This window comes from Vulpes vulpes, chromosome 9 (genome assembly GCF_048418805.1).
Source record: "Vulpes vulpes isolate BD-2025 chromosome 9, VulVul3, whole genome shotgun sequence".
NCBI classification, from domain to species: Eukaryota; Metazoa; Chordata; class Mammalia; order Carnivora; family Canidae; genus Vulpes; species Vulpes vulpes.
The window spans coordinates 11,744,621-11,769,216 of record NC_132788.1 but is presented as its reverse complement, the minus strand read 5'-3'; the positions used below and the strand labels follow the sequence as shown (position 1 = coordinate 11,769,216).

Sequence of the window (24,596 nt, the reverse complement as noted above, 5' to 3'; positions counted from 1 at the left end):
CCCAGTCCTGATCAATCTCACTCTCATACAAACTCTCCTAAATGACCTCCCCCCTACAATAACACCTAGATAGACTCATCACCTATGTTTCATTCTTCTTTCATGCATGTTACTCTCATTAGTATCTGCTTGCAGTGATGTCTTCTGGGGCCCTGGGGTCAGGATCCGTGTACATTTTATGAACACCCCAGAACCATGGCCACTGCCTTGCACGAGACACATTCTAAACACAAACTCATGGAATACTTGAACGGATCAAGACCTTATAATGAACAATTCAGGGGCACCTCTCCTGCCTTTTTCATGCTTGACTGTAATTCAAAGATTGATCCACTAGGTGACACTATAACATCACTTAGAGCCGCGGACAGGGCTCCATGCGTAGCATGACCTTTAATTAAGTGCCTCCTGGGTCTTCCCCTGTGATGGGAAAAACTGCTGGATATCATGAAGGGTTATAAAAATAAGTAACAAAAGGGTGTTATTCAAGGAATAGACAGTCCAAGGGGACTGGACTGTGGTGGCAGAGCATTTTCTTGTTCCTTAAGATCCCCTCACTTGTAAATGAGAGGATAAAGTGGTCCACTTAGCCCAGAGTAGCGCTGACCCAGGATATCCAGCTGCTTGAGAGGCCCGGTGGTGCCCTGGGAAGAGCAGTGCTCCGAGGACCAGAAGGTAGGGCTGTGCCGCTGAGCAATAGATAAAGTCACCTCTTGAACCTGGTTATTGAAGAGTGGCTTTCCCATTTTTAAAAATGGTGGAAGGGCAGCCCATCATCATACATCTGCTGTGGAAGGGCACCTGGGTGGCTCAGTGGTTGAGCGTCTGCCTTCGGCTCAGGTCGTGATCCTGAGGTCCTGGGATCGAGTCCTGCATTCAGCTCCCTGCATGGAGCCTGCTTCTCCCTCTGCCTGTGTCTCTGCTTCTCTCTCTGTGTCTCTCATGAATAAATAAATAAAATATTTTTAATTTAAAAAAAAAAAACATATATCTGCTATGGGAACTGCATGAGGCAGTGTGGAGAGCTCGTGAGGCTCCCTGAGGAGCTCAAACCAGTTGACCCTCACTCTGTTCTGGTGTCCCTGCCCCTGGTCATCTCTGTGCTTTTCTCCTGTGTCTTCTGTGCCTGCCCCCCTTCCTCCTGCTGGGGGGAATCCTCCGGGAGTTCCGCGGGGCTGCCTTGGCCTCTTCTCACTTTCTCTTAGGCAAACTTGACCTATTCCATGGAGTCAATGGCATCCAATGCTGAACAACCAACTCCTCCCTCCACTTCCTAGCCCAGACTTCTTCATGGAGCCCCGTCCACATTCAACTGACCTCCAGCTCTACAAATCCAATACAGGACTCGAAGACCCATGATCATGCCCCCAGTGTCCTCCTTGGCCATACACCACTTCCTAGACGGCTGTTTACCTCTCACCGTACCTCCACTGCCCACCTCGTTCCTATCAATCCTGCCTCCCAAATATTCCTGACACTCACCTGCTTCCTCCAATATCGCACGTACCCCCTTGCTAAGCAATCTCTCCTCCCACCTGGGCAACTGTAGAAGCCCCTGACAGGTTTTCCCTAACATCGTCCCCCATATACACTCACTATATGCCCCAAACAGCAGCCAGAATGATCTTTTTATAACATAAATCCAACCTGCCTTTCCCTTTCTTAAAATCCTTCAGAAGGCAGCCTGGGGTGGCTTAGTGGTTTAGCGCTGCCTGCAGCCAGGGACTGATCTTGGAGACCTGGGATCGAGTCCCGCATCAGGCTCCCTGCATGGAGCCTGCTTCTCCCTCTGCCTGTGTCTCTGCCTCTCTCTTTCTCTCTCTCTCTCTCTCTCTCTCTCTCTCTCTCTCTCTCTCTCCATCTCTCATGAATAAATAAATAAAATCTTTAAAAAAAAATCCTTCAGAGCCTTATGACAGACAGGAGAATCTACACCCGATTTTCCAACTGCACGTCATGTCCCTTGCTCCCTCACCTATGTCAACCAAACCTTTCTGGGCACCTTTTGGCCCCTCAAACATGCCAGCCCATCTCCTTCTCACTTCAGGACCCCAATAGAGGCCGTTCTCCAGGCCCAGATACTAGCAGTGGGTTGAATGGTGGCCACAAAAAGATATGTTCACACCCTAAGCTCCTGGAATTTGTGGATTTTGCCTTAGATTGCAATATAGGTGCTAAAGTAAAGGACCTTGGGGCACCTGGGTGGCTCAGTGGTTGAGCATCTGCCTTTGGTTCAGGTCATGATCCCAGAGTCCTGGAATCAAGTCCCATATCAGGGTCCCTGCAGGAAGCCTGCTACTGCCTCTGCCTATGTCTCTGCCTCTCTCTGTGTGTCTCTCATAAATAAATAAGATCTTTAAAAAATAAAATAAAAATAAATAAAGTGAAGGACTTTGAGAGGAGTATGTCTTGGAGTATCCTATGTGTCCTAAATGCCATTACATGGACCCTTCTAAGAGGGGCACAGAGGAAGATGTGTCACAGACACACAGAGGAGAAGGTGGTGTGAAGACAGGCAGAGACTGGAGTGACATGGACACAAGCCATTGGATGCTGGAAGCCACCAGAAGCTGGAAGATGCAGTGAACGAAGCCTCCTCTCTTGCCTATGGAGGAGTGTGGCAATGGCGACACCTTGCTTATGCACGTCTGGCTCTAGAACTTGCGAGAAAATAAGCTTCTGTGGTTTTAAGCCACCAAGCATATGGCAGTTGAGGCAGCTCGAGGAACCAACAGGACATGCTTCCAGGCCATCACTAGGTGGCCTCTGATTCCACTGCTGTCTCAGCCCTGCCCTTGCCCCAGCCCCCACACAGGCTCCCATATAAAACCAAATCAGGGGATCCCTGGGTGGTTCAGCGGTTTGACGCCTGCTTGGAGTCCTGGAGTCCCGGGATCGAGTCCCGCGTCGGGCTCCCGCCGTGGAGCCTGCTTCTCCCTCCTCTTGTGTCTCTGCCTCTCTCTCTCTCTCTCTCTCTCTCTCTCTCTATCTGTGTGTGTGTGTGTGTGTGTGTGTGTGTCTATCATGGATAAATAAGTAAATAAATCTTTAAAAAAAAATCAGGGTATCACGTTATTCCAGGGAGAGAGCCAGGGTCTCTGTCCATTCTTACCCGGAGGCACCCCGAGTTCCTAACAGTGCCTGGCACCCCTCAGGTACCCAGAAATAATGGCCAAAGGCTGAATCTCTGTCCCTTCTGCTGGACTCTGAGCTCCAGGCCACAAGGACCTTTTTCTTTATCATCAAAGCCTCACGATGCCAGGCACAAGGCAAAGTTCAAGGTCTATCTGCCGAAAGAATGGGATGAATGAATGGTCATTTGCTGAATGAATTGCAGATAAGCTCATATGACAAGAGGAGTGAAAAAATCAGCGCCTTTGAGACATAGCTGTTTCCCTGTGGATTTCTTGGCAACTTATAAAATGGTGTCTGCAAGAAGAAATCTACTTTTACCTTCTTTATAATTCAGCATTTTAATTAATTTAGTCAGATGTGACCCTCACCCTGGAGAGGTTTTCCAGAGCTACAAATGCTGCTTCGCATTTTCCTCTGGGGGAAAATGCCCTGGTTTGGGAAGCACCTGCGTTGCCAGCCCTAATGTCTCACCACCAACAAGGCTGTCTCCCCTTTGGTAATGACCTTGATCCTCTCAAGTGCAGCGTAGTCTCGCATTTGCTGAGCTCTGCGGCCGCCTGGCCTCAGTTCACGCTGGGTCGCAGAGCTCAGCAGTCTTCGTTGCTATGGAACTGAACTCCACATGAGGAGGCCAGAGGCTCTGCTGCAAATCACTGGCAGTTTAATGAGGTGACTGACCAGGGCAGATAGACCAAAACCTACCTTCCGACCCACACTGCTGCTGGGATTCCCCGTGAGGTTCTGCATACCTGGCCTGTTTGGAAAAACAGCATGTTCTCTACAACATAGCAGGCAAATATATGGCTGTTTTCTCTCCTTCCTTCTCCAGCATGAGTGCTAGATTTAAAAGAGAGGGATCGACCAGCACAGTGAAAGTGGGTTAGTTAGTGTTGGAGTCATTCTCCCATACGGATACAAGCCACCTCTCCCACTGTGATTATTAACGGGCCAAAAGAGTATTAAACGATAGGCCTGTGTCCCTCTTGGTTTCCCACGCCCTGTACAGAGATACTTCCTCCAGCACCTACACCTGCAGATCCATCCTTTTCACTTTTGCAAGTTTTTCATTCTTCAGAAATCAAGGTTAATATTCCTGACGGGGATCACTTTAACAAGCACAGCCAAAGTTGTAAACAGCTGGTGAGCTAAACTGGGTTTGTTGGGCACTAGGTTTTCTCCACTTTGGGGTTCTGAGGCCTTTACAGGACAAACACACTGTCCAGCTCCCCACAGTCCCCAAGGCCAACGTCCCTTCCCTGGGTTCCTTACTCTCGCTACCTGCTGTTTTCTGAAAACACCTGAGACTTACCTAGGCAGGGTTTCATTTCTCAGAGAATTCTCCAAAAGGGACAAAATGAGCTAGGGAGTGTGTTCTTGGAGGAGAAAGATGTGGAAGGAAAAGAAGAAAGCAGAAACCAAAAATCTAAAGGGGTGGTGACCGATCAAATTTGTCAGTTGTCATTAGAATCTGCTTACACCAAAATATAACATAATTGACTTTTGTGAACTTTGGGACCTTAGAATAATTGCTCTGTGCCATTTATCAGGCTGTAGTTATAGAGTGTACTAGAATACAGCTGTGTGAGGGATAAAGAGATAGAGTTCTAGAACTTTGTGTGCAAATAATTTAACGACGAAAAATGTTAATAATTAAAATCCCTCAAGCAAATTCCATTTTTATCGTGGAATGCAGGGTCTTAGGAGTGTGAGGGAGAAAAGAATGAGATTGTGGGGCAAAATACTTGTACATTTTTTTAGTGATTTAAAATTTCCACAGGAAACACTGCTTTGATAATGTGTGATTTTAAGCTTTCAAATCACAAAAACTAAGACAGGTCTTGAATTTTAAGCCATTTAATCCCTTGTGTAAAAATCACCAAATTACAAAGTTCTTAATGGAACAGTTTACAGTTTGACAGATGCTAGACTTCCTTGAATGAAAAAGAACATGGATATATTTTACACTTCATTCTGGGAAAAGCTACAGAAAGCGTCCTTACCATCATGCTAACTGAAGTGGAACTTGTAAAAGGTCCCATCCTAGTCTATAAAGACACATAATTCTCCCTGCATGGGGGTAGCCACCAAAAACATGAAGATTCCTCCACTGAAATTAGTAAAGAAAACCTTCAAATCTTGCCCAGTGCCACCTCATTTATATCCTTAAAGAGAAACTATCATGAGGTTAGGGGAAATGTCAGGGCGTGACTGCAAAATATTTTGGAAGCCAATTATATCGCTGTTGTATGTAAAAGGCCATGCCCACATCGTAGGACCTAAGGCTGTTAAGGCCCACAGGGACCGGACCAGCCCCATAGCACAAACCCTTATTTCCCAGGTAAGACTCTGAACCCAAAAGAAGCCACAGGCATTCCAATCTCCCACCCTCCACCGGGAGCTCTTTCCTGAACCCTTAAAAGGTCCTGTTTGCTGCCACTGCCCAAACTACTTATTTCTGGCAACTACCTGAAATCACAAAGGAATTTGAATTTACATGAGATAATGCATTTCATAACAGGTTTGAATGATGTGTGTGTGCGTGGGTGGGGAGGACCAAGGGACTCCCTGCTAAATCTGTTCCCCCTTCTCTTGGATATGGCAGGTGTCCCTGCAGGCATGCTACAGGCCAGCATGGCCACCCACCCAGGCTCCCAGTCCTCGCCAGGCTGGAGTCTGTGTTTTAATGTATTGATTTATGGGTACAAACTGCCTTTTATGAGCTATCTACTGTGATCATCTCAAAGCAATACAAGAAATTGATGCCCCAGTTCTTAAGGGGCGAAACAGAAGTCAGCAACTTACATTCTAGAGTGTCCACTGAAGGCCAGGACCCAGCATAAACATTCTACCTGTGTCCATATGACCACCTTGAAGGAGTGCATGCTTGTCATCTCAGCAAGAGGGTCAGGTGCATCCACATTCACACCCAAACAGAGCTACAGGCCAGGGTAGGAGCAATACCAGAAAAGGGAACTGGGTCCCCACCAGGGGCATCAGCATAGCTGGGAGGTATTGGAGGGGATGCCTTGGAGACCTGGGGTCTCCACTGAACTCCCTTGGGGAGAGCAGGAAAGACAGAGGCAAAGTGCCAGTAGGAAGAGATTCCAGAAAATGGTAGGCAAGTGGGAAGGTTCAGATTATGCTCATGGGAGAGTGAGTGGCCCAACTGATGCAGCTGGAGGGAGGCCACAGGGAAACACACATGATCACTGGTGGAAACACATGTTGAAGCTAGACTGGGGGTCTCCAGGGTCCACCGATGAAGCTGAGCTTCCCTCTGCCAGAACTGAAGGAACCCATCCTTGGGTCCCTGCCTTTGCTACACCCCAGCTCCACCTCAAACTGCAGCGTGGGTCCCCAGTTCAAACCCTACCTCCAGTCTGTCCACTGCGCGGGGCCAGCCTGGCTTCCCAGCAGTTGCTCCAGACACAGCAGTTTTGATTTGAGGCTTAAACTACTCACTCAGGCATTCATCCCTAAAAGGGGAATAATTTCCTTCTTAGGAATGCCTGGCTGTGCCACTAATGGGCTGCGCCGCCTGGGGCGGATCCTCAACCCTCCGGAATTCAGGTTATTCCCATTTCTCCAGTCCCCCTGGAGCTGTCACTGCAGCCCCAGAGACAGTATGTGAGTTGGCCGGCTGCTGGGCACTGGGGAGCACCCACCTCCCACACCACCTCCCAGTTACGCACAAGCCAAGCTCCCAAACTCCCAGCTGGAAACCTCTGCCAGCAACTTGCAGCCCCCACGTGGGAGCCGTCTGTCTCGGGAAGGGCAGAGGTGGACTGCTGCTCTGCATTCTGCTCTCCCTGGCCACCCAGGAACAGGGACAGAGACCCTGCCTGCAGCCCGTCCCGTGAGCCCCCGTAACCCCTGGCACCGGACGCTGTGTTACGGGACGCAAGGTGCATTGCCTCTGATGGCCAAACACCCGACGCAACAGAAGAGAAAGGGCTAATGGTGTAAATACAAGGAAGCCAAGGCTCGGGCAGCTCCAAGTGCCCACCCCAGTTGGCAAAGTTATGACAAAAGTCTGGAGTTTGAGTCTGAGTGTAGTCGTCTTCTCGTGATCGTGGGGCAAATGCTGAAATTGAGGTCACATACCAGGGGGTGGCTCCTGTCCCTCCCATATACCAGCAATTGGAAATTCAGGTTTCTTGGACAGAAAGCTGAAAATATTAGTCACAGCGGCCTCCCAGAGCTGCTGTGGGATGAGAGCAAGGTTGCTCGCCCTCAGCCCGGTTGGCACGTGGAGACAGGGCAGGTTTTGGTGTGGGGGCTGTCCTGGGCATTGCAGGTGCCAAGCACCATCCCCAGCCTATACCCACTAGACACCAGTGGTGTCCCCGCCATCCAGTTGGGCCAACCACAAGATGTCTCTAGACATCGCCACATGTCCCCACTATAAACAGCTCTCAGCCTCATTTAAATCAGAGCTTTCCAGCAGTCCGGGTGGCCCAGCAGTTTAGTGTCACCTTCTGCCCAGGGCCTGATCCTGGAGACCCAGGATCAAGTCCCATGTCAGGCTCCCTGCATGGAGCCTGCTTCTCTCTCTGCCTGTGTCTCTGCCTCTCTCTCTCTCTCTCTCTCTCTCTCTCTCTGTGTGTCTCTCATGAATAAATAAAATCTTTAAAAAATAATCAATCAATCGATCAATCAATCAGAGCATTCCCCCAAGCAACTGTTCCTCTTTATTTTGTGGTGCCCTCACCCCCTTCCTCTCATGATCCGTTATTCTTGAGTCTCAAGCTCAAAGGGCCTTAAAATGTAGATGCACTGGTTTCTTTTCCTTATTCTTTTTTTAAAAATTTTATTTATTTATTCATGAGAGACAGAGAGGGAGAGGCAGAGACACAGGCAGAGGGAGAATCAGGCTCCCTGCAAGGAGCCCGATGCGGATTCGATCTCAGGACCCCGGGATCACGACCTTAGCAAAGGCCAATGCTCAACCACTGAGCCACTCAGGTGCCCCTCTTTTACTTCTTATTTATACGATCTTGGTATGTTTATATTTTTTTAAAAATCTCACACAAAAGCCAGGCTTCCCCCCGCCACTCCCAAATAATGTGTCCGTTTATATGGAAAAGGCGAAAGCACTTCTTAGATTGCTAGCCTTTAGCATCCTTAAGTTTCAGGAGAATTTCTGAGACATGATTAATCTACATAACATTATGTTAGTTTCAGGTATACACATACTAATCTGATACATGTATATATTGCAAAAATATCACCAGAGTAAGTTTTATTATCATCATCACACAGCTACTGGGTTTGTTTGGTTTTGTTTTTTTTTTTCCTCCTTGGGATAACTTTTAAGATCTACTCTCAGCAACTCTCAAATATACAAAGCAATATGAACTAAAGTCACTATGTTGTACAAAAGACTCCCAGGACTTATTTATTTTGTAACTGGAAGTTTGTACCTTTGGTTTTTAAGTTCTATCACCAAGGGAGCTTGAAAGAGCTCAAGATAAATTCTGAGCACCCAGGTTTTTGAAGTACTAAAGAGACAAAGCAGTTTAAGCAGAAGGGGACTTGCCGTCGCATCAGTTCAATAAGGTAGCTGCTTTCAGGAGGAGAGCTGAACACAGGAGCCCCTTACGTGTCGCACACGTCTCATGTGCAGATAAAGCCAAGCTACGGGAAAAATATATGGTCCCTTCTCTCAGGAGATGTTTTGCATCCCCGTAGACTGATCTTTACTGAATTGTGGTTTTTGAGCATCAGGCCCTATAGGACTGACGTGGACATGTTTCAACAGAATCACTGAGTGGACTCAGAAACTCTCCGAAGTTTCTGAAGCATGCTCTTTTCTTGCAAGGTTCTGGGAGTATGTTTGATCTAATGCTCCAGCACTAATGAGTTAGTGGGCTGCCAACTACTGCTGTCAGAATACAAGGGAGGGCCCAGAAATGTTCAAGTGACCCGATACACAGTGGCCTAGAGGGCTCTTGTGCACGGCAGGACAGAGAAGCCAGTGTAGTCACCCGGAGCGCCGTCCTGTGTGGACTTGAGCAAGACACTACACCTCTCTGAGCTTTGATCTTCTGTCCTGCAAAGTCAACACGATAAGATGGCAAGAGAGCTGTTGTGAGGAGTCGGAGAGCGAAAGCATTTTGAGTATGCAGAGCAGTGCCTGGCACATAAGAAGCACACAATAAATGCAGCTATCATTTGAATTCTAGAACACGATTCTGTGTGATTTCAATGGGCATTATCCTAAAGAGTCTTGCAGTCCCATGTCCACATATACTACTGTATATAAGGTTAAACAAGCCTCTTTCCCGCCTCCCTCACTGCATCTCATACTTCTCAGGGCCTTTAAAATGCTGATATGCAACCTGAGTTTTAAGATGGTGGTGACACAGTATGTGCCATTTGACACGAGGACCCTTTTTGCAGAAGGCAGCTCCCAAGACCAGGGTTGCATAAGACACTGGGGGAATCACGGCTTGCAATTCTAAGTGTGACACATAGTGTAATAGCATTGGGATCTCTTATCAGAATATACAGAACATTAATGGTGAAACATAGAAACAGTGACCATTACCAGAACATTCTGAGAATCTGCAACTCCTCAAGCCAAGCACTCACAATGGCTCAAATTTCAGTATGCCATCCATGTGGATCTTTTTCAAACATTTGATTGTGGTAAGGACACTTCATATGACATCAGTCGTCTCAACAAATTTTTTAAGTGAACATTGCATTGTTGTTGACTGCTGTTAGATGTTGTACAGCAGATCTCTAGGGCTCGTGCATCTTGCACCCCAGAAACTTTGGCTAGTAGCTCTGCATCTCTCCCTCCCACTGTCTCTCTGTCCCACCATCTGTGCTGATTTTTCCATCACTTACCCGAGACCCTTTTTCAGGAAAGCAATGGCACACCGAGCAATCTCTTCCTCCACAGGGGCCGACAAACTTCTTTCCACTCTGGAAAGTGAAGCATCTGGTTTAGTAAACCGGTATTGCACACAGAGCTGGGTACATGATGTGTACATGACAACGAGCACCTCGGTTTACCTAACCCACGAGAATCCCACAGTATACTTTTACCTCTGAATCTGTGAGAAGAAAGGATTAATGTTGATGTATCAAGAGGTAAAGAGCTTAGACTGTGGCCTGGTGAGAGGGCTGATGATTATGTCAGCAAAATAAAAGTTCCTGTGAGCTAGCACTAAAAAGAAAAAAAGAAAAAAAAAAAAAACCTTCTATAGCCACTTTTCTTTGGCCAGAATCCTGCAAGGTCTCTCTCCTGGCAAGACATTTACTAAGTTGTGGATGATCTTAGAGTATAAAACATATGGTGAGGAAAACTGTAAGTGCACCATGGTGCCTCACTGAAATTGTAAATTTGGCTGCTTTACAGGACCCTCTGGCTTCCCCTCCAAGACCATCGAGTCCTTCCTAGTCACTGCTCACAGCTCAGCCTTGGACTTCACATGTCAGCTGTTTCCTGCAAATTGCTGAAACTCCAAGATGGTTCTTCTAATGTGTCTCCCAACCAGAAAGCTCCTGAACTTGAATAATCTGGGCTCTTTCTCCACTTCTCTTTCCTAACTTCTCTCCAACATTCTTTTTAAAGGGGTACTCCACACTCTCATATTTTCTTAACGTTCATGCTTCCTCCAGACACACACACACACACACACACACACACACACACACACACGCCCTTTGGGAAGAATCAGCCCCTTGTTCTCACAAATCCTCATTGTCTGTATCCAGAGTCATCTGTCACTTCAATACAAGCGCATAATCCCAGAGTAACTGTTTCCATAAGTAGATCCCTTAACGACAAAACAGCCACCATGATGCACCTGCGCTGACAATGAACACTGAGCATTCCTTCAGAGCCTGGGGCTGCGGGTTGGGAGGGAGTGGTGGCAAAAGCAGCTCTAGGTGCTGGGAGCTGAGAGTGCAGATAGGAATATTGGAAAGGCACTGGGGATAAACTTGGCCTAGTTCATGATCTTGCCTGGTCCAGCCCTCACTGCAACGCTTATGTATTAACCACACATCTCTATGACTAATAGATCTTTCACACTCAAGGCTATAAATGTAGGCCTTTATGCCAAAGTATGATGGGGAACATAAAACATTTGAACCAGTATTTATATTCTGATGGAAGACCTCCAGCCATACACACCTATGTGCATAAGTCGTATATGTAAATACATCTGAATAGTGTAAATATGAATACACACACATATAAATACATACTTGTATATGAATATGTGTATGGGAGGGAAAAGAGTCTATCCAGAATGTATTTTTTTTTTCAATCACGCAATTCAGACCTCTTTTTTTCTGGAAAAATATGCTCAGATCCAAACCAAAAATCTTTAAATTAAGCATTAACAAAATAAAAAGACATTAATATAAACAAAACTCTTTAGGGTCATTGAAAGCATACAGGAATGTGAACCTTGACAAGAATTAAGTTAAAAAATGTATTTGAAGTTTCAGAAATATATGCCTCTCGAGTTTTGAGTCACATTGTTATCTGTGAATACAGAAACATCAAGTTCAAAACTCTGATAAGGTGGAAAAAAAAAGAAAAGAAAAGAAATGCCCAGGTCCAGGACAGTATGAAAACACTTAAAATAACTAGTCTGAACACTTGGGTTCATTTAAGGTTGGGATTCATTACTTGTGTTCAGTGAGATATCAAAACAACCAGAAAAGAAGGTCAGTTGATTAGCTGGCTTGATAATAAAGGCAAGTTTGTTCTTTCATTGTTTGTTTGTTTGTTTTTACTTAATTGTGCCAAGCATCACAGAGATGTTTGTAGCAAAATTACATTTCAGGAAAGAATCAGTTTAAAATAAATCAGCAGAGTCTAATAAAGGAACAGAAATAGTTCCCTATAAAGCTTTGGTACTGATGAAAGAAAAAAGAGGTAATTTTAGTCTCTATGAATTTCTTCTACATTATAAATATCTAATAAATGCCACCTTAAAAGTGGGAGGTGCTTGTAGAGGACAAAGCTGCACCTCAAAAACGGATCATATAAACCCATTTGAAAAAAATAAAGACATATCTCAGACAAGGCAACATTCGAAGTGCAAGCCATATTCACCAGGAACACACCAGCATTCTCAAAAATTAATGTTATTCCTCGAAGAAAAAAGAAGTTCCTATCTGTTTTATCTCAGATTTTTTTAAACAGATGTATGTGGAATAAAATGTTTGAGAAATAAGTTATTAATTTCTAGACTAATAACCAGTCCTACATTTGTGCCTTTATTGTTTTTTGGAAAAACATTTGCATATGATTAAAAATTCAAACAGAGCAAAAGAGTCTAATAGGAGAAGAAATGTTCTTTTCCAACCCAGACTCCCCATACCCTCACCGAGACACATGCACTGTCCTCAGTCAGAGTCTGGGTAGTTTTGAACATGCTCACACCATGATCACAGATGTGTGCACACACACGCATGCACATGTGCATGTGCACATGTACACACGTGCACATGTAGACATATGCGCATGCACAGGTACATGCATACACATGTACACACACATACACATGCGCACAAGTACACACACACAAACTCACAGTTTACGTGATTTGGATCTTGTTTTCTTTTTACCAAAATGGCATATATCTCCATAACTTTCTGTTTTCTCTTAATCAGACATCTTCAAAATCATTCCAAGTTAATAGAATGGCTCTATAGCTTGATTAATCAATCCTTCTTAGCTATCTCCCTTCTTTTGTTTCTGAATGCTCCCCTGCAATCAATATTCTTGTGCATTTTCTTTACACCCAAGTTAGTATAAATACATATGATAAATTCCAAAAAGGGAAACCCCTGTGTCAACAGGATTATGCATTTGCAATTCGGGTGGAGAATGCCAAGTCGCCTTCCATACATACTGCATTGATTTATATCACTATCTTTAAAACCCAACTATAGTATGAGCTATTTTTTGTGTGAAATCTCTAAAACCTCTGTTTCAAGAATTTTATTCACTCATATGGGACATGAGGAACAAAGGAAGTGAAATTTAAAACTCTGTTGACTCTTATAATTAGAGAAAAAAATACATAATACAAAAAAAAAAAACCCTGAAGAAATCAGGTAAAAAAAATCCATATATATTTCAATGTAGTTCCATCCATTATTTCAGATGATGGTCTCAAATGTGTGTGAACTAAATGAAGCAAGTCTTATTATCCCTACTTGGGGAGAGCTTCTCATTCCCTGACATGTGTGCTTTCTCTTCCTGACTGGTAGGAAAAGGGGAACAGAAGGCACCTTTCTATTTTGATTTGCTTTGAAAAGACCTATGTTAACTTAAATCACAGAAATTGTCCAAACTAGAGAGGATAGACAGATGGCGATGTGCTGAATAAAAGGACTTAACCAGGGATCCCTGGGTGGCGCAGTAGTTTGGCGCCTGCCTTTGGCCCGGGGCGCGATCCTGGAGACCCAGGATCAAATCCCACGTCGGGCTCCCGGTGCATGGAGCCTGCTTCTTTCTCCCTCTGCCTATGTCTCTGCCTCTCTATCTCTCTCTCTGTGACTATCATAAATAAATTTAAAAAAAAAAATAAATAAAAAAAAAAAAAAGGACTTAACCAGTTCAGTTGTCTCAAAGTCTACCTGAGTTAGAGGCACTCCACAGTATGATTTCCCAGAACCATGCGGGGTTGAGTTTAATAACTCAGATTCCTCAGTAAGGAAGCAGGAAGAAAGAGATCTTATTACAGAATATTCTAGGCTTATCTGTCTCCAGAATTAAAATATTCACATTTAATCTTATATTTCTTGATTTAATCTTGAAGTGCCTCAGCTGCTTCCTGTCCATCTCCAATTTTTTTTAATTTTATGTTATAAAATTAAAAAATCTCCAATACCTGAGTAATTTGATAAGAAGTATTTACTGTAAAATAGGAAAGAAACCTCAGAGTTCACCTAGTCCAACGTTTCATTTTGCAGATGAGAAAACTGAGTCCTACCGAGTGGCTTGTTTGAAGCAAAAAGAGTTATAATGGGAGTAATGCATGCAGAGCTAATGAATGTACTTACCCCATACGCATGTTGTACAGAAAAGAGGATAAATATAAGTGACCTATGAAACAGCAAAAATGTAGATTAATTTAAACTGTTCATTTTCATGCACAACAAACTAAAAAGAGAGAGAACAAAGAAATAAATCCCAGAAAGCTTCTTTTTATTTCTAATAGGCTGCTGTCATCAGTGACAATCTTAATGTTATCCTCTCTGGCTGTCATCTTCCTTCTTGCTAATCAGTCAAGTACTCACAGTCCTTTATTGGGTTTCTTACTGTGCCTGGGACCCCAGGTCCACCCAGATAATCCAGAGTAATTCTCCCCAAGGTCAGCTGATTAGCCACCTTAGTGTCATCCACAAGCATAATTCCCCATTGCCATATAACAGAACATATTCTCAGGATCCAGGGATTAGGATGTGGACCTTCTCAGGGGCTGTTATTCTGAGAATCATACTCATGAAGTGCCCTGTCCTAACTCAGCTAGTTGCAGGGCCCCTGCTGTGCCCTGGAGATTAGGAAGGTTTTTGCTATTCAAACCTAGTAAGAAAGCAAGAATCTGCAGCCTTTAGATGAGTGTCTTTCCCATTGGGGATGATGTGGGTGCAATTCAGGGAGAGTAGAGCGAATTGGTAATTAATAAAAATGAATCACAAAAAAGTAGCATAATGCACAGGTTTCTGGAACAATGTGGCTTTTTGACACATGAAATGTTGAGACAATTCATAACTATGCAAAACCAACATTTAGAAGAAATTATTGAATAAAAGCAAGTGATCGCACTAAGGACACTCACCAGGGATCTCTGGCCAAGGGCTTGATCCACCTGAATGAACACCTTACTGATGCCATGTGCATGGATTACCTCACAGTCAAGTCTTGGGACTTAAAAAAGATTGTCAGGTTTCTCTTCTCTTCCAGAAGACTCTCACTTATAAGTGAGGTTCTATGCCCTGGGTTTAAAGTTTGTATATGTTAAATATAAATACATCTCTTAAAACACAATATGCATCAATGTTGAAAATAATTACTTTCATTATTCATAGTAATGGAAATATTTTTTAAAGGGGGAATTCAATTGTTTTTGATGAAACGATCTTACTGATAATTAAACTGAATAAATATCAATTTTATACTTAGAAATTAAAAAATAATTTCCAGTTATTTATGTCAAATATATTTTTGAGAAATGAAAAATAGGTGTATATAATGCAAGTATAAAATATTGCTTCATTGTGTTAAATGGCATATTCTTCTATGTAACATCTGCCCTTGAAAATCCAAGTTAAAATTCACTTAAGTGCATGTTTTTTTTTCACTTTTTGAAACTAGGAAAGGAACCCTTTAGTATAGAAATACTTTGCACAAATACAGCCAATATGTAAAAAAAATATTTTTATGCAAAATGGTACAGCTACTGTGGAAATCACTTTGACAGTTCCTCAAAAAAGTAAACACAGAATTACCATACAATCTAGCAGTTCCATTCCTAGGTATATACCATGATAAATGACATTATCTTCATGCATAAACTTGTACATAAATATTCATAGTAGCCAAAAAGTGCAAACAACCGAAATGTCCATCAACTGATGAATGGGTAAGCAAAATGTGCTACATCCACACAATGAATTCGGCCATAAAAAGAATGAAGTACTGATGCATAGATGAACCTTGAAGAAAACATTATGTTAAGTCAAAGAAGTCATATATTATATGACTTGCATTAAATCATGTATATGATTGCATGATCTCATGTATATGAAAAACCCAGAATAGGCAAATCCATGGAGACATAAAATAGAGTAGCAATTGTCAAGGGTTGGAAGAGGAGAGTTGGGAGGTACAGGGTTTCTTCTTGAGGTAATGGGATGTTCTGGAATTAGTGGTGACAGTTGCACAACATTATGAATATACTAAAAACACTGAATTATAAACTTTAAAAGAGTTCAAATTGTGAATTCTATTTTGTGAACTTTATCTCAATAAAAAAAGAAAAAATATTTTCACTCAAAGCACTCTATCTTTGATAAAATATCTCTGGCTTAAAGGAATGTCTTGAATGGAAGTATCTCGAAACTGAAACGTCTCATCTTTAAAATTCTGGCTTCTCTGAAGACCTGTATCAATGAGAATTGGGGAAAGAGAAGAAAACTGGTATTGTTGGGGCTATTTTTAAATTTCTGGATAAAATCTAGATAAACTCAATGCCATATTTATGGGAGACTAGTTCTCCAAGTAGGTGGCCGGACGACATTCCATGATACAGTTTGAAAATCAAGTAGAAGCGGAATCACTCTGAGTGCCCAGATCATTTCCCATCCCCAAATCCATCATTTTAAATACTTCTTAAAGCTGCATTCGGGGAGCAAGTGTCAATAAAACAAATTATTGCTTTGGAAGAAATACACAAATTGGCTTGAATCATTCAAAAGCTACTAGATATTTTAAACAAATGGGAAACAGTAAAAAAAAAAATTAAAGAAAACCAGGGACATTTGCATTTAACCCCCAAAGAGATACATGATGCATTTAATCCCTACACATATTATGATAAAGGGTGTACAAAAAGGAATTTTATTAAAATAGAGTGTTGTCGGGCACCTGGGTGGCTCAGTGGTTAAGTGTCTGCCTTTGGCTCAGGTCATGATCCTGGGGTCCTGGGATCAAGTCCCGCATCGGGCTCCCTGCAGGGAGCCTGCTTCTCCCTCTATGTCTCTGCCTCTCTCTTCTTCTCTCTCATGAATAAATAAATAAAATCTTTAAAAAAAAAATAGAGTGTTGTCATGGTCACTTTCAGAACAAGAATGCCTGATCATAGTCCTAACATTTAGGAGTTTCTCAAAACATTTTGTAATTGAATGGATGGCTGGCTGGATGGATGGGTGGATGGACAGATGGACCAATCCACAGAAATCTAACTGGTCTGTCATGAGTGAAAGTACATTGCTGATTGGGAGTAGCCAATGCATCCTCATCACCATGTACTTAGTAAGTCCTGTGACAACAGGGATTTTATCTTTTTTTCACTCACAGTTATCCCCAGTGCCATAATAGTGCCTGGACTATAGTTAGTGCTTAATATATATATATATCCATTAGATGAATGAATTTACAGAAGATATTTTGGGACCTTCAGAACGTGAATCAAATACATTTACTAGAGGATGTGAGATAAGGCCAACTTTGAATACAGAAGAGGTGATAGAGGAAAGGAGAAAGGGGGAGACAGAAAGAGGGATCATACAGCCTTGGGGGAAGTGGAGAGACAGTGACGTTGATTATGCCAGGGACCCCCTGCTAAGAGTACTGAGTCCATCAAGTCACTTACTTCACCACAATTTAGTAAGGAAAGTATTAGTTCTGTTGTAAAGGAAAGCCAAATTAAGTCATTTTAAGTAATTGGTGCAAAGTTACAGAGCTAATAAATGGTAGAGCTGGGTTTTTTTTACTCCCAGTTGACACCTAAGCATGGCAGCCTGCAGATGTCTGCTCTCATCTTCCTCTAAGATGGGTTTTTAAATTATGTAGATCCCTTCTTTTTTCACATGGTAACATCAAAAAAACCTTCATTTTATCTTTAAGTAGTTGCAAAGTATAATTGGAATATTGTACTTGGAGACCTATAAAATAAGAATGGTTGCAGCACTATTTTTTAAATTTTTTAAAAAGATTTATTTATTTATTTCAGAGAGAGAGAGAGAGAGAATGAACGGGGAAGGGTCAGCAGGAAAAAGAAAGAAAATCTCAAGCAGAATCCCACTGAGCATGGAAGCTGACACAGGATTCAATCATACGACCCTGAGATCATGACCTGAGCTGAAATCAAGAGTTGGATGTTCAACTGACTGAGCCCCCCAGGCGCCCCGCGGCACTATTTTAAATGCAGTCAATGGATCATCATAAGCATCACAAGGATGGTTCTCACCACCATCAACACACAAGTTTTTTGACTGCTAGAAATTTTACATCATTTTTCTTCTTGAATTTGTATTTCCATTCCATTCCCCCACATATATCTTAGTGCAATGTTTTTATACTTGAAAATCTTATACTGATCACCCTACCATACTTCTCTCCAACAAAAAAATATATATATATAAATTACATACTTTTTATTTCCTATGATCACAAATATCTAAGTCTTACATTTTTTCACCTGAATTTGTTTACCATTATGATGAGAAGTAGTATATAATCCAAATAAATTTAAATTTTGATGAACAATTATTAAACATATTACAAATGAAATTTTATCAGAAATGTAGTTGGCAATGAATGAATTGGGCTTTTGGTTTCTCAAATAGTCCATTTAGCCCAGATCAATCAGGACATCTGGTCAAGAGATGCGGCAGGTCGAGCAACAGTCCTGCTTCCATGTTAGTTTCTTAAAACTATAAATTGTAATAAACCTATTCACAGAAAAAAGAATTTGCGAATAGAAGGAATTTGTTCTATGTTTGTCACCCAATGCTTTGAATTTCTCCTGAGTTGTTTACCAAAAGCAATATAGAATTCATCATCAGCAAGAATCATTTGGAGTGACCTACCATCTGATAGGTTTTCCCTCAATGGTGATGAAAACAAAAAGTTGGACACTACCTGGCCCAGGGATGTGGAGCCTGACAGGTAGACTGCTCTCTACACCTGCGTTTACATTGCCCAGCATCTGGCCCATAGACAGTTCTTGCCCTCTGGGGCAAAGCAGGGTGGTAACAGCTTGGATGGCTGGAGGTGGGGTTATGCCTCTCTGGTGAAAAGTAGCAGAAGGAAAATTGTGAAGGGGCCGGTGAGAACCTCAGCCAAAGGCCCATCTTCCAATAGGACAATTCTAAAAAGTAACATCTATAGCAGTTGAGAATCTAGAAGTTAATTCATTGACTCAACCAAGCTTTTGATTGCACCAAACAACAAACGAAACTATTCTCACTCAGAACACTGTCCTTCTAACCGACCTACTCACAAATACGTGGCTCTGATCACATGGGATTGGCGGAGGCAGTGAATTTCCAACGGAGTCTATCATTAGTACAGGGGAAAAAAAGCTTTAATGACCCAAAGTGCTGTGCCACTAAACCGTATGCAAACAGCAGCTTTGGGAGATTGCCTACCCAGGAAACTTCTGCCAAAGTTCTGCACCTTTCAAAGGACACGCTTTATTTGGCCAACTATTATTCTCAGGAAGGGAGCATTCTCCATAAGCTGCTGCCATCGGGCCCCACTCAGGCCCCACCTTCAGCCCAGCTGAGCAAGGAGGCACCCACATTCTCATCACCCAGCCACAGGGTTGGGGAGGAGAACCACCTGACCCAAAAGTAGCCCAACCCAGTGCTTGACCTAGAACTCGGACTCAGGGCTGGGAAGGATGGTGCAAAAAGATGACCTGGGCCAGTCCTCTTGGAGAGCTGAAATTAGGATAGGGAAGAACGGGGGATGAAGGAGGAAGGATGCCTCAGGAAGAGCCCTGAGACACAGTCATATGTTCGAAGGCTGGGACAGATCAAGGTGAAAGACAAGTCTGAATTTGGAGAAAATAGTTATCCTCAGTAATCATAAAAAGAGGGAGGAAAATGCAAAAAGAGAAAGAAGGATGATCTGTAACAGGAGAATGAAAAACTAGCTCATTCCCGAGAGCTGCCCAGTTTCTGATGTAGATTTTTATACAGTCTGTTCCCTTGACCTGAGCAAACTGACCTATCCAGCCAAGTCTGATGAAAAGCAATGACCCATCTCTACAGCTGGTCCCCAGGCTGTGACACCCCAACTGAAGGATCTCTTCGAGGTTCCCCAGAAGTTGAACTTAAGAACCCTGGACCTTCTACACCAGCCTCATTCAACAATCCAAGTAAGGTCCCCAGGCTCTTTCCCAGCCTGTATTTCTTTCAGTCATTTCTAGCTTGTGTATTCAGCAAACGTCACTAGCTCTCTTCCTCCAACTCCCTGGGCCGATTTTTTTCCCTTCACTTCTTTATGAAAGTTCCTGGACTCCAATTCCCCTAGGACTTCTTAGGAGCCTCTGCTCGATGTTTTCCAAATACTATGTCTGGGAACAAGATCTGAGATCTTCCAAATCATTATTTCTACTATGAGGAATTTGTTTTCTCTGCAACCCAATCTTGAAAAGAAATACACCCTGCTTGGGTTCTCATCGATTGGGGGATGGGGGCGGGCAAGGGCCAAGATTAGAGGACCAGATAACAGGAGACTGAGTATTAGAACCTTTCAGTAACAAAAAGGTCGTATAAGTATAATGTCTTTTCTTTTCCCAAGGAACATTAAGTCTTTGAGCTCTATTTAATAATATTTTTGTTCTTTCAGTGAAATAACTTCCTATTAATGTCTACATGTTCTTCCCTTTGACCTTCTGATACTTGAGCTATCTAAAGATTCTCTTTTCAAGGCAAAAATTTTTTTGTGTAGTCTTAACACCTATTTGCATACCTTTATCTTTCCAAAATAGAGTTCCTAAAGGCTCATCTTCACAAAGAAATAAGCAAAGGGCCTCAACAGATAGAAGGATAGTGCTCCTGGAAAAAGACTGACATGCTCTGTCCACCTGGGTGGCTGGACATCTCCTTTTGAGGCTTCCACTTTCCCTAGAAGAGATGACCTGTCCTTTCCCCAACACTAAAGCAGGTTATTTGGTTTCAGTCTTTTGAACACTCCATATTCTTGGGTTGACTCTACCTGCAGACTTTCAAAGAGTTCACGTTGGTTTGAGTTTTTTAGAAAAAGCAGTCAATCTCAATAAATATCACAAGGCTTTGGAAGCAGGTGATGAATCTGGGTGGTCCATGGACCACTGGAATGTGGTTGGAGCTCCACATTCTCTGAGAAGTGACATGGAAAAACTGAGAATTACTCAAGTAAATTCTTGAGAATGACTCAGGTCCAACTTGACCAGAATGCTGCTGGAATATGACCAAGCCCGCCTCCACCTTGCCCTCCCTCCAGGTTCAGCTGGATTGTTTGAGAGTACTACAGAGTCCTCAGTTGACCTTAGAGTTCAGTCCAGAGCCAACTGGACCATATCTCAGCAAACTTACTATCTGCCAACATAGGCTTTTATTATCATTTTCTCCTTGAGAACTCCTCTCAATATCAACAGAAAAGTTGACAATAACCATAATAATGTCACCACTTGGAAATCACATGGAGGTGATATATGTTCCAAAAATATACAATTGATTTTCAAACCAGATGGGCCCTTTACCTCCAGGTTAAGAATGACATTCTTGACTCAGAATGGTTTATCTCTTGCCAAAAATACTAATCGCCCAGGTTGCTTTGGTCTGTGATTTTCCCCTTGGGTAGGACTGGAGTGACTCTATATGAATTCTCTGGAACTTTCAGACCTCTGGGAACTGCCTTTGTGTTGAACTCTGGAAGTAACACCCCATGACCCCAGCAGGCAGGGCCCACCCATACTGTAAGGCTGATGTTTGCCTTCAGGGACTTCTCCCTCCCTGCATAGATTTGCTCTGCCTTCTTCCCCTGGTACCATGTGCTCTCATGGTTCAGGATAAAAGCAGGCTCTGGAGTTAGAAAGACTTGTGTTCAGGTCTTGAACACTTAGCAGTATAACTGACCAGGTACATAACTCCTCTGACTTCTCAACATGTGAAATTAATCCCAGAGAGAATTATATGAGTCTAAATTAGCACCTAGCATGGTGCCTGGCATGTGGTAGTGGCTCAAGAAATTTGTCTCCTTCTTACCAAATTCCTTGTAGGAGAAAAGAGTTCCCATATATAATATATTAGAAAAGGGTTAGGAGGGCAGCCCCGGTGCCTTAGTGGTTTAGCGCCACCGTCAGCCCAGGGTGTGATCCTGGAGACCCGGGATTGAGTCCCACATCGGGCTCCCTGCATGGAGCCTGCTTCTCCCTCTGCCTGTGTCTCTGCCTCTCTCTCTCTCTCTCTGTGTGTGTGTGTGTGTGTCTCTCATGAATAAAATATTTGAAAGAAAAGAAAAAGGTTAGGAAATCAGGAGCTGGAGCAAGCCTGGGCAGAACTCAGAAAGAGGGCAAGCTTGATATGAGGGGGGACAGAGAGACCTGGGGAAATGAAAAGAGGAATAAGCCATGACAGTTCCTGCTAAAGTATCTTTTATTTTTATTTTTTTTAAGATTTTATTTATTTATTCATGATAGACATAGAGAGAGAGAGAGAAAGAGAGGCAGAGACACAGGCAGAGGGAGAAGCAGGCTCCATGCCAGGAGCCCGATGCGGGACTCGATCCCGGGACTCCAGGACCGCGCCCCAGGGCCAAAGGCAGGTGCCAAACTACTGAGCCACCCAGGGATCCCCCTAAAGTATCTTTTAAATATGAGGAGAGAGAAATTACGGAGGGGGATGAATCTCTAGTTAGCAGACAACACAGAGTTAATGCAAGTTGACTCTGAGAAGACACAAGGAAGAGGTTGGCATTTGGTCTTATCAACTAGAAAGCCAGCTCCTTCTGTTGTCACAGCAGCTACTGCTCTTCCCCACCTCCACCCCAACCCCACTACTCACACACTGACACACACTTATCTTAGACTTCTCTTCTTCTGCCTTCTTTTCCTTCCTCCTCTTCTCCATCATCACCACCATCATCACTGTCACCACCATCCCCAACATAAGAAAGTATAGTGAGCAGCATTTCTAGAGGGCCACCTAGATGCTAAGCACTGAGGGCTTAACACAGATCTGCAATCTTCACAATCCCCCTAGCAGGTAAGTAATATGATTACTTCTTTTTATAAGTAAGTCACACAGGCAGTAAGTGACACACCCAGGATTCAAACTGCAAAGCTTTCCTGGGCTTTACAGATCTACTGACCTTATAGCTCCAAAATTCGTGAAAATTCCTGGGTGAGCTTCAGGGATTCGTGTCTCGGAAGAACAACTCTAGCCTCCAATAGAGCAGCAGCAGCAGAGGCAGTTGATTCTGAATGCAATGGTGCACTATGATACAGAGATATTTGTTTCCTTTGAATCCCAGAAAACTTGAATTCTTGTAGGAAGGTCTTTATATTTGGAATTCAAATCTGGAAACTCCTAGAGGACAGTTGAAGATCTCAAAGGCACCATTTCTAACTAGAATATAGAGAAGTCAAATATTCAAGGGGAAAGGAGAGAAAAGGAGTGGGAAATACCAGAGACAGTGACAAAACATAAGGGACTCCTAACTCTGGGAAACGAACAAGGGGTAGTGGAAGGTGAGGTGGGCAGGGGGTTGGGGTGACTGGGTGATGGGGACTGAAGGGGGCACTTGATGGGATGAGCACTGGGTGTTATACTATATGTGGGCAAATCGAACTCCAATAAAAAAATATACAAAACAAAAAACAAAAAACAAATATTCGAGCATTTAATGCAGGTATATAGGCAAAAAGAAAAAAAGAAGAAGAAGAAGAAGAAGAAGAAGAAGAAGAAGAAGAAGAAGAAGAAGAAGAAGAAGGGGATATACCTGTCTGGCTCAGTGGTTAAGCGCCTACCTTTGGCCCAGGTCGTGATCCTGGAGTCGCAGGATCGAGTCCCACATCGGGCTCTCCATAGGAAGCCTGCTTCTCCTCTGCCTATGTCTCTGCCCCTCTCTCTGTGTCTTTCATGAATAAATAAATAAAATCTTGAAAAAAATATTTCACAAAATTGCCCAAATGAATTTGCAAGTTAAACAGAAATACTGGAGTGAGCAAGCAATTGGCGCCAAGGTAGGAGGAAAGCTTTGTCTTGGTGGAAAGGAGCACAGTATTCACTAAACTCGTAGGCCTTTTCTGAAGAGAGCTTAACTACCTCCCTTTCCTGTAACTACATTCTTGTCTTCTGTCCAGTGTCCATCTGTCTTGCTCCTGGTAGGAGCTGGCTCCTAGAAAATCAGAATCTCCTATTGAGTCTCTCCCTTTGGGCAAGTTCTGGAACTAGACTCCTCTAGGAATGCTTCTGCCACTCTGGAACCTAATAAACATCTCAAGGGCATCCCTCAAACCTGAGCTTCAGAGCTAGGCCATCCCATACTCTTTTACAGACCATAAGAATACATTCAGTGTTTCAATGTGGACATTATACATTAATAAATAATAGTGCAAAGCCAAGCCAATGTGCTGAGTATTGGAGGAGGATGACATGTGGGCAGAGTGGCCAAGGCAATTAACAGCTGGAAGTTTCACAAAACCATATGGAATTCCAAAGTTAAAGTAAGACTGCCTCTCTCTGTTTTAAAATTTGAAAGTGAGATTTTTTTTTGAAACTTAACAAATTAAGGATAGGAAGAGGTCTACATGAGGTTTTTAAAACAAAAGCATGTGGAAAAAATAAAATAATATGTAGAATCTTGACTATATACGAAAATTACAAGATCTGTAAATTCAAATCCACTAAAAGTGTAACAATGTTTAAATCTGGAGTGGTTTTCAGTTGACTTCCCTGGCATTAACCAAAGTGTTTTGTTATTA

The 24,596-nt window shown here is 43.0% G+C and overlaps 1 protein-coding gene across 2 annotated transcripts in view; it reads right to left on the bottom strand.

Annotated features, from left to right (window-relative positions):
• COL4A4 (collagen type IV alpha 4 chain) overlaps nt 1–24,596 on the bottom strand; it is a 127,394-nt gene that overhangs the window by 95,234 nt on the left and 7,564 nt on the right. Inside the window, exons 1-4 of one of the 2 annotated variants that reach the window (XM_072719345.1) lie at nt 22,982–23,094; nt 14,955–15,111; nt 14,176–14,218; nt 9,991–10,068 (exon numbers count right to left, since the gene is read on the bottom strand). In XM_072719345.1, the coding sequence (XP_072575446.1) occupies nt 9,991–10,068; nt 14,176–14,218; nt 14,955–15,016 (183 nt within the window). In that variant the 5' untranslated portion in view covers nt 15,017–15,111; nt 22,982–23,094. Of the gene's footprint in view, nt 1–9,990; nt 10,069–14,175; nt 14,219–14,954; nt 15,112–22,981; nt 23,095–24,596 lie in introns of those variants that run through there. The other variant, XM_072719346.1, reaches the window with a different exon arrangement.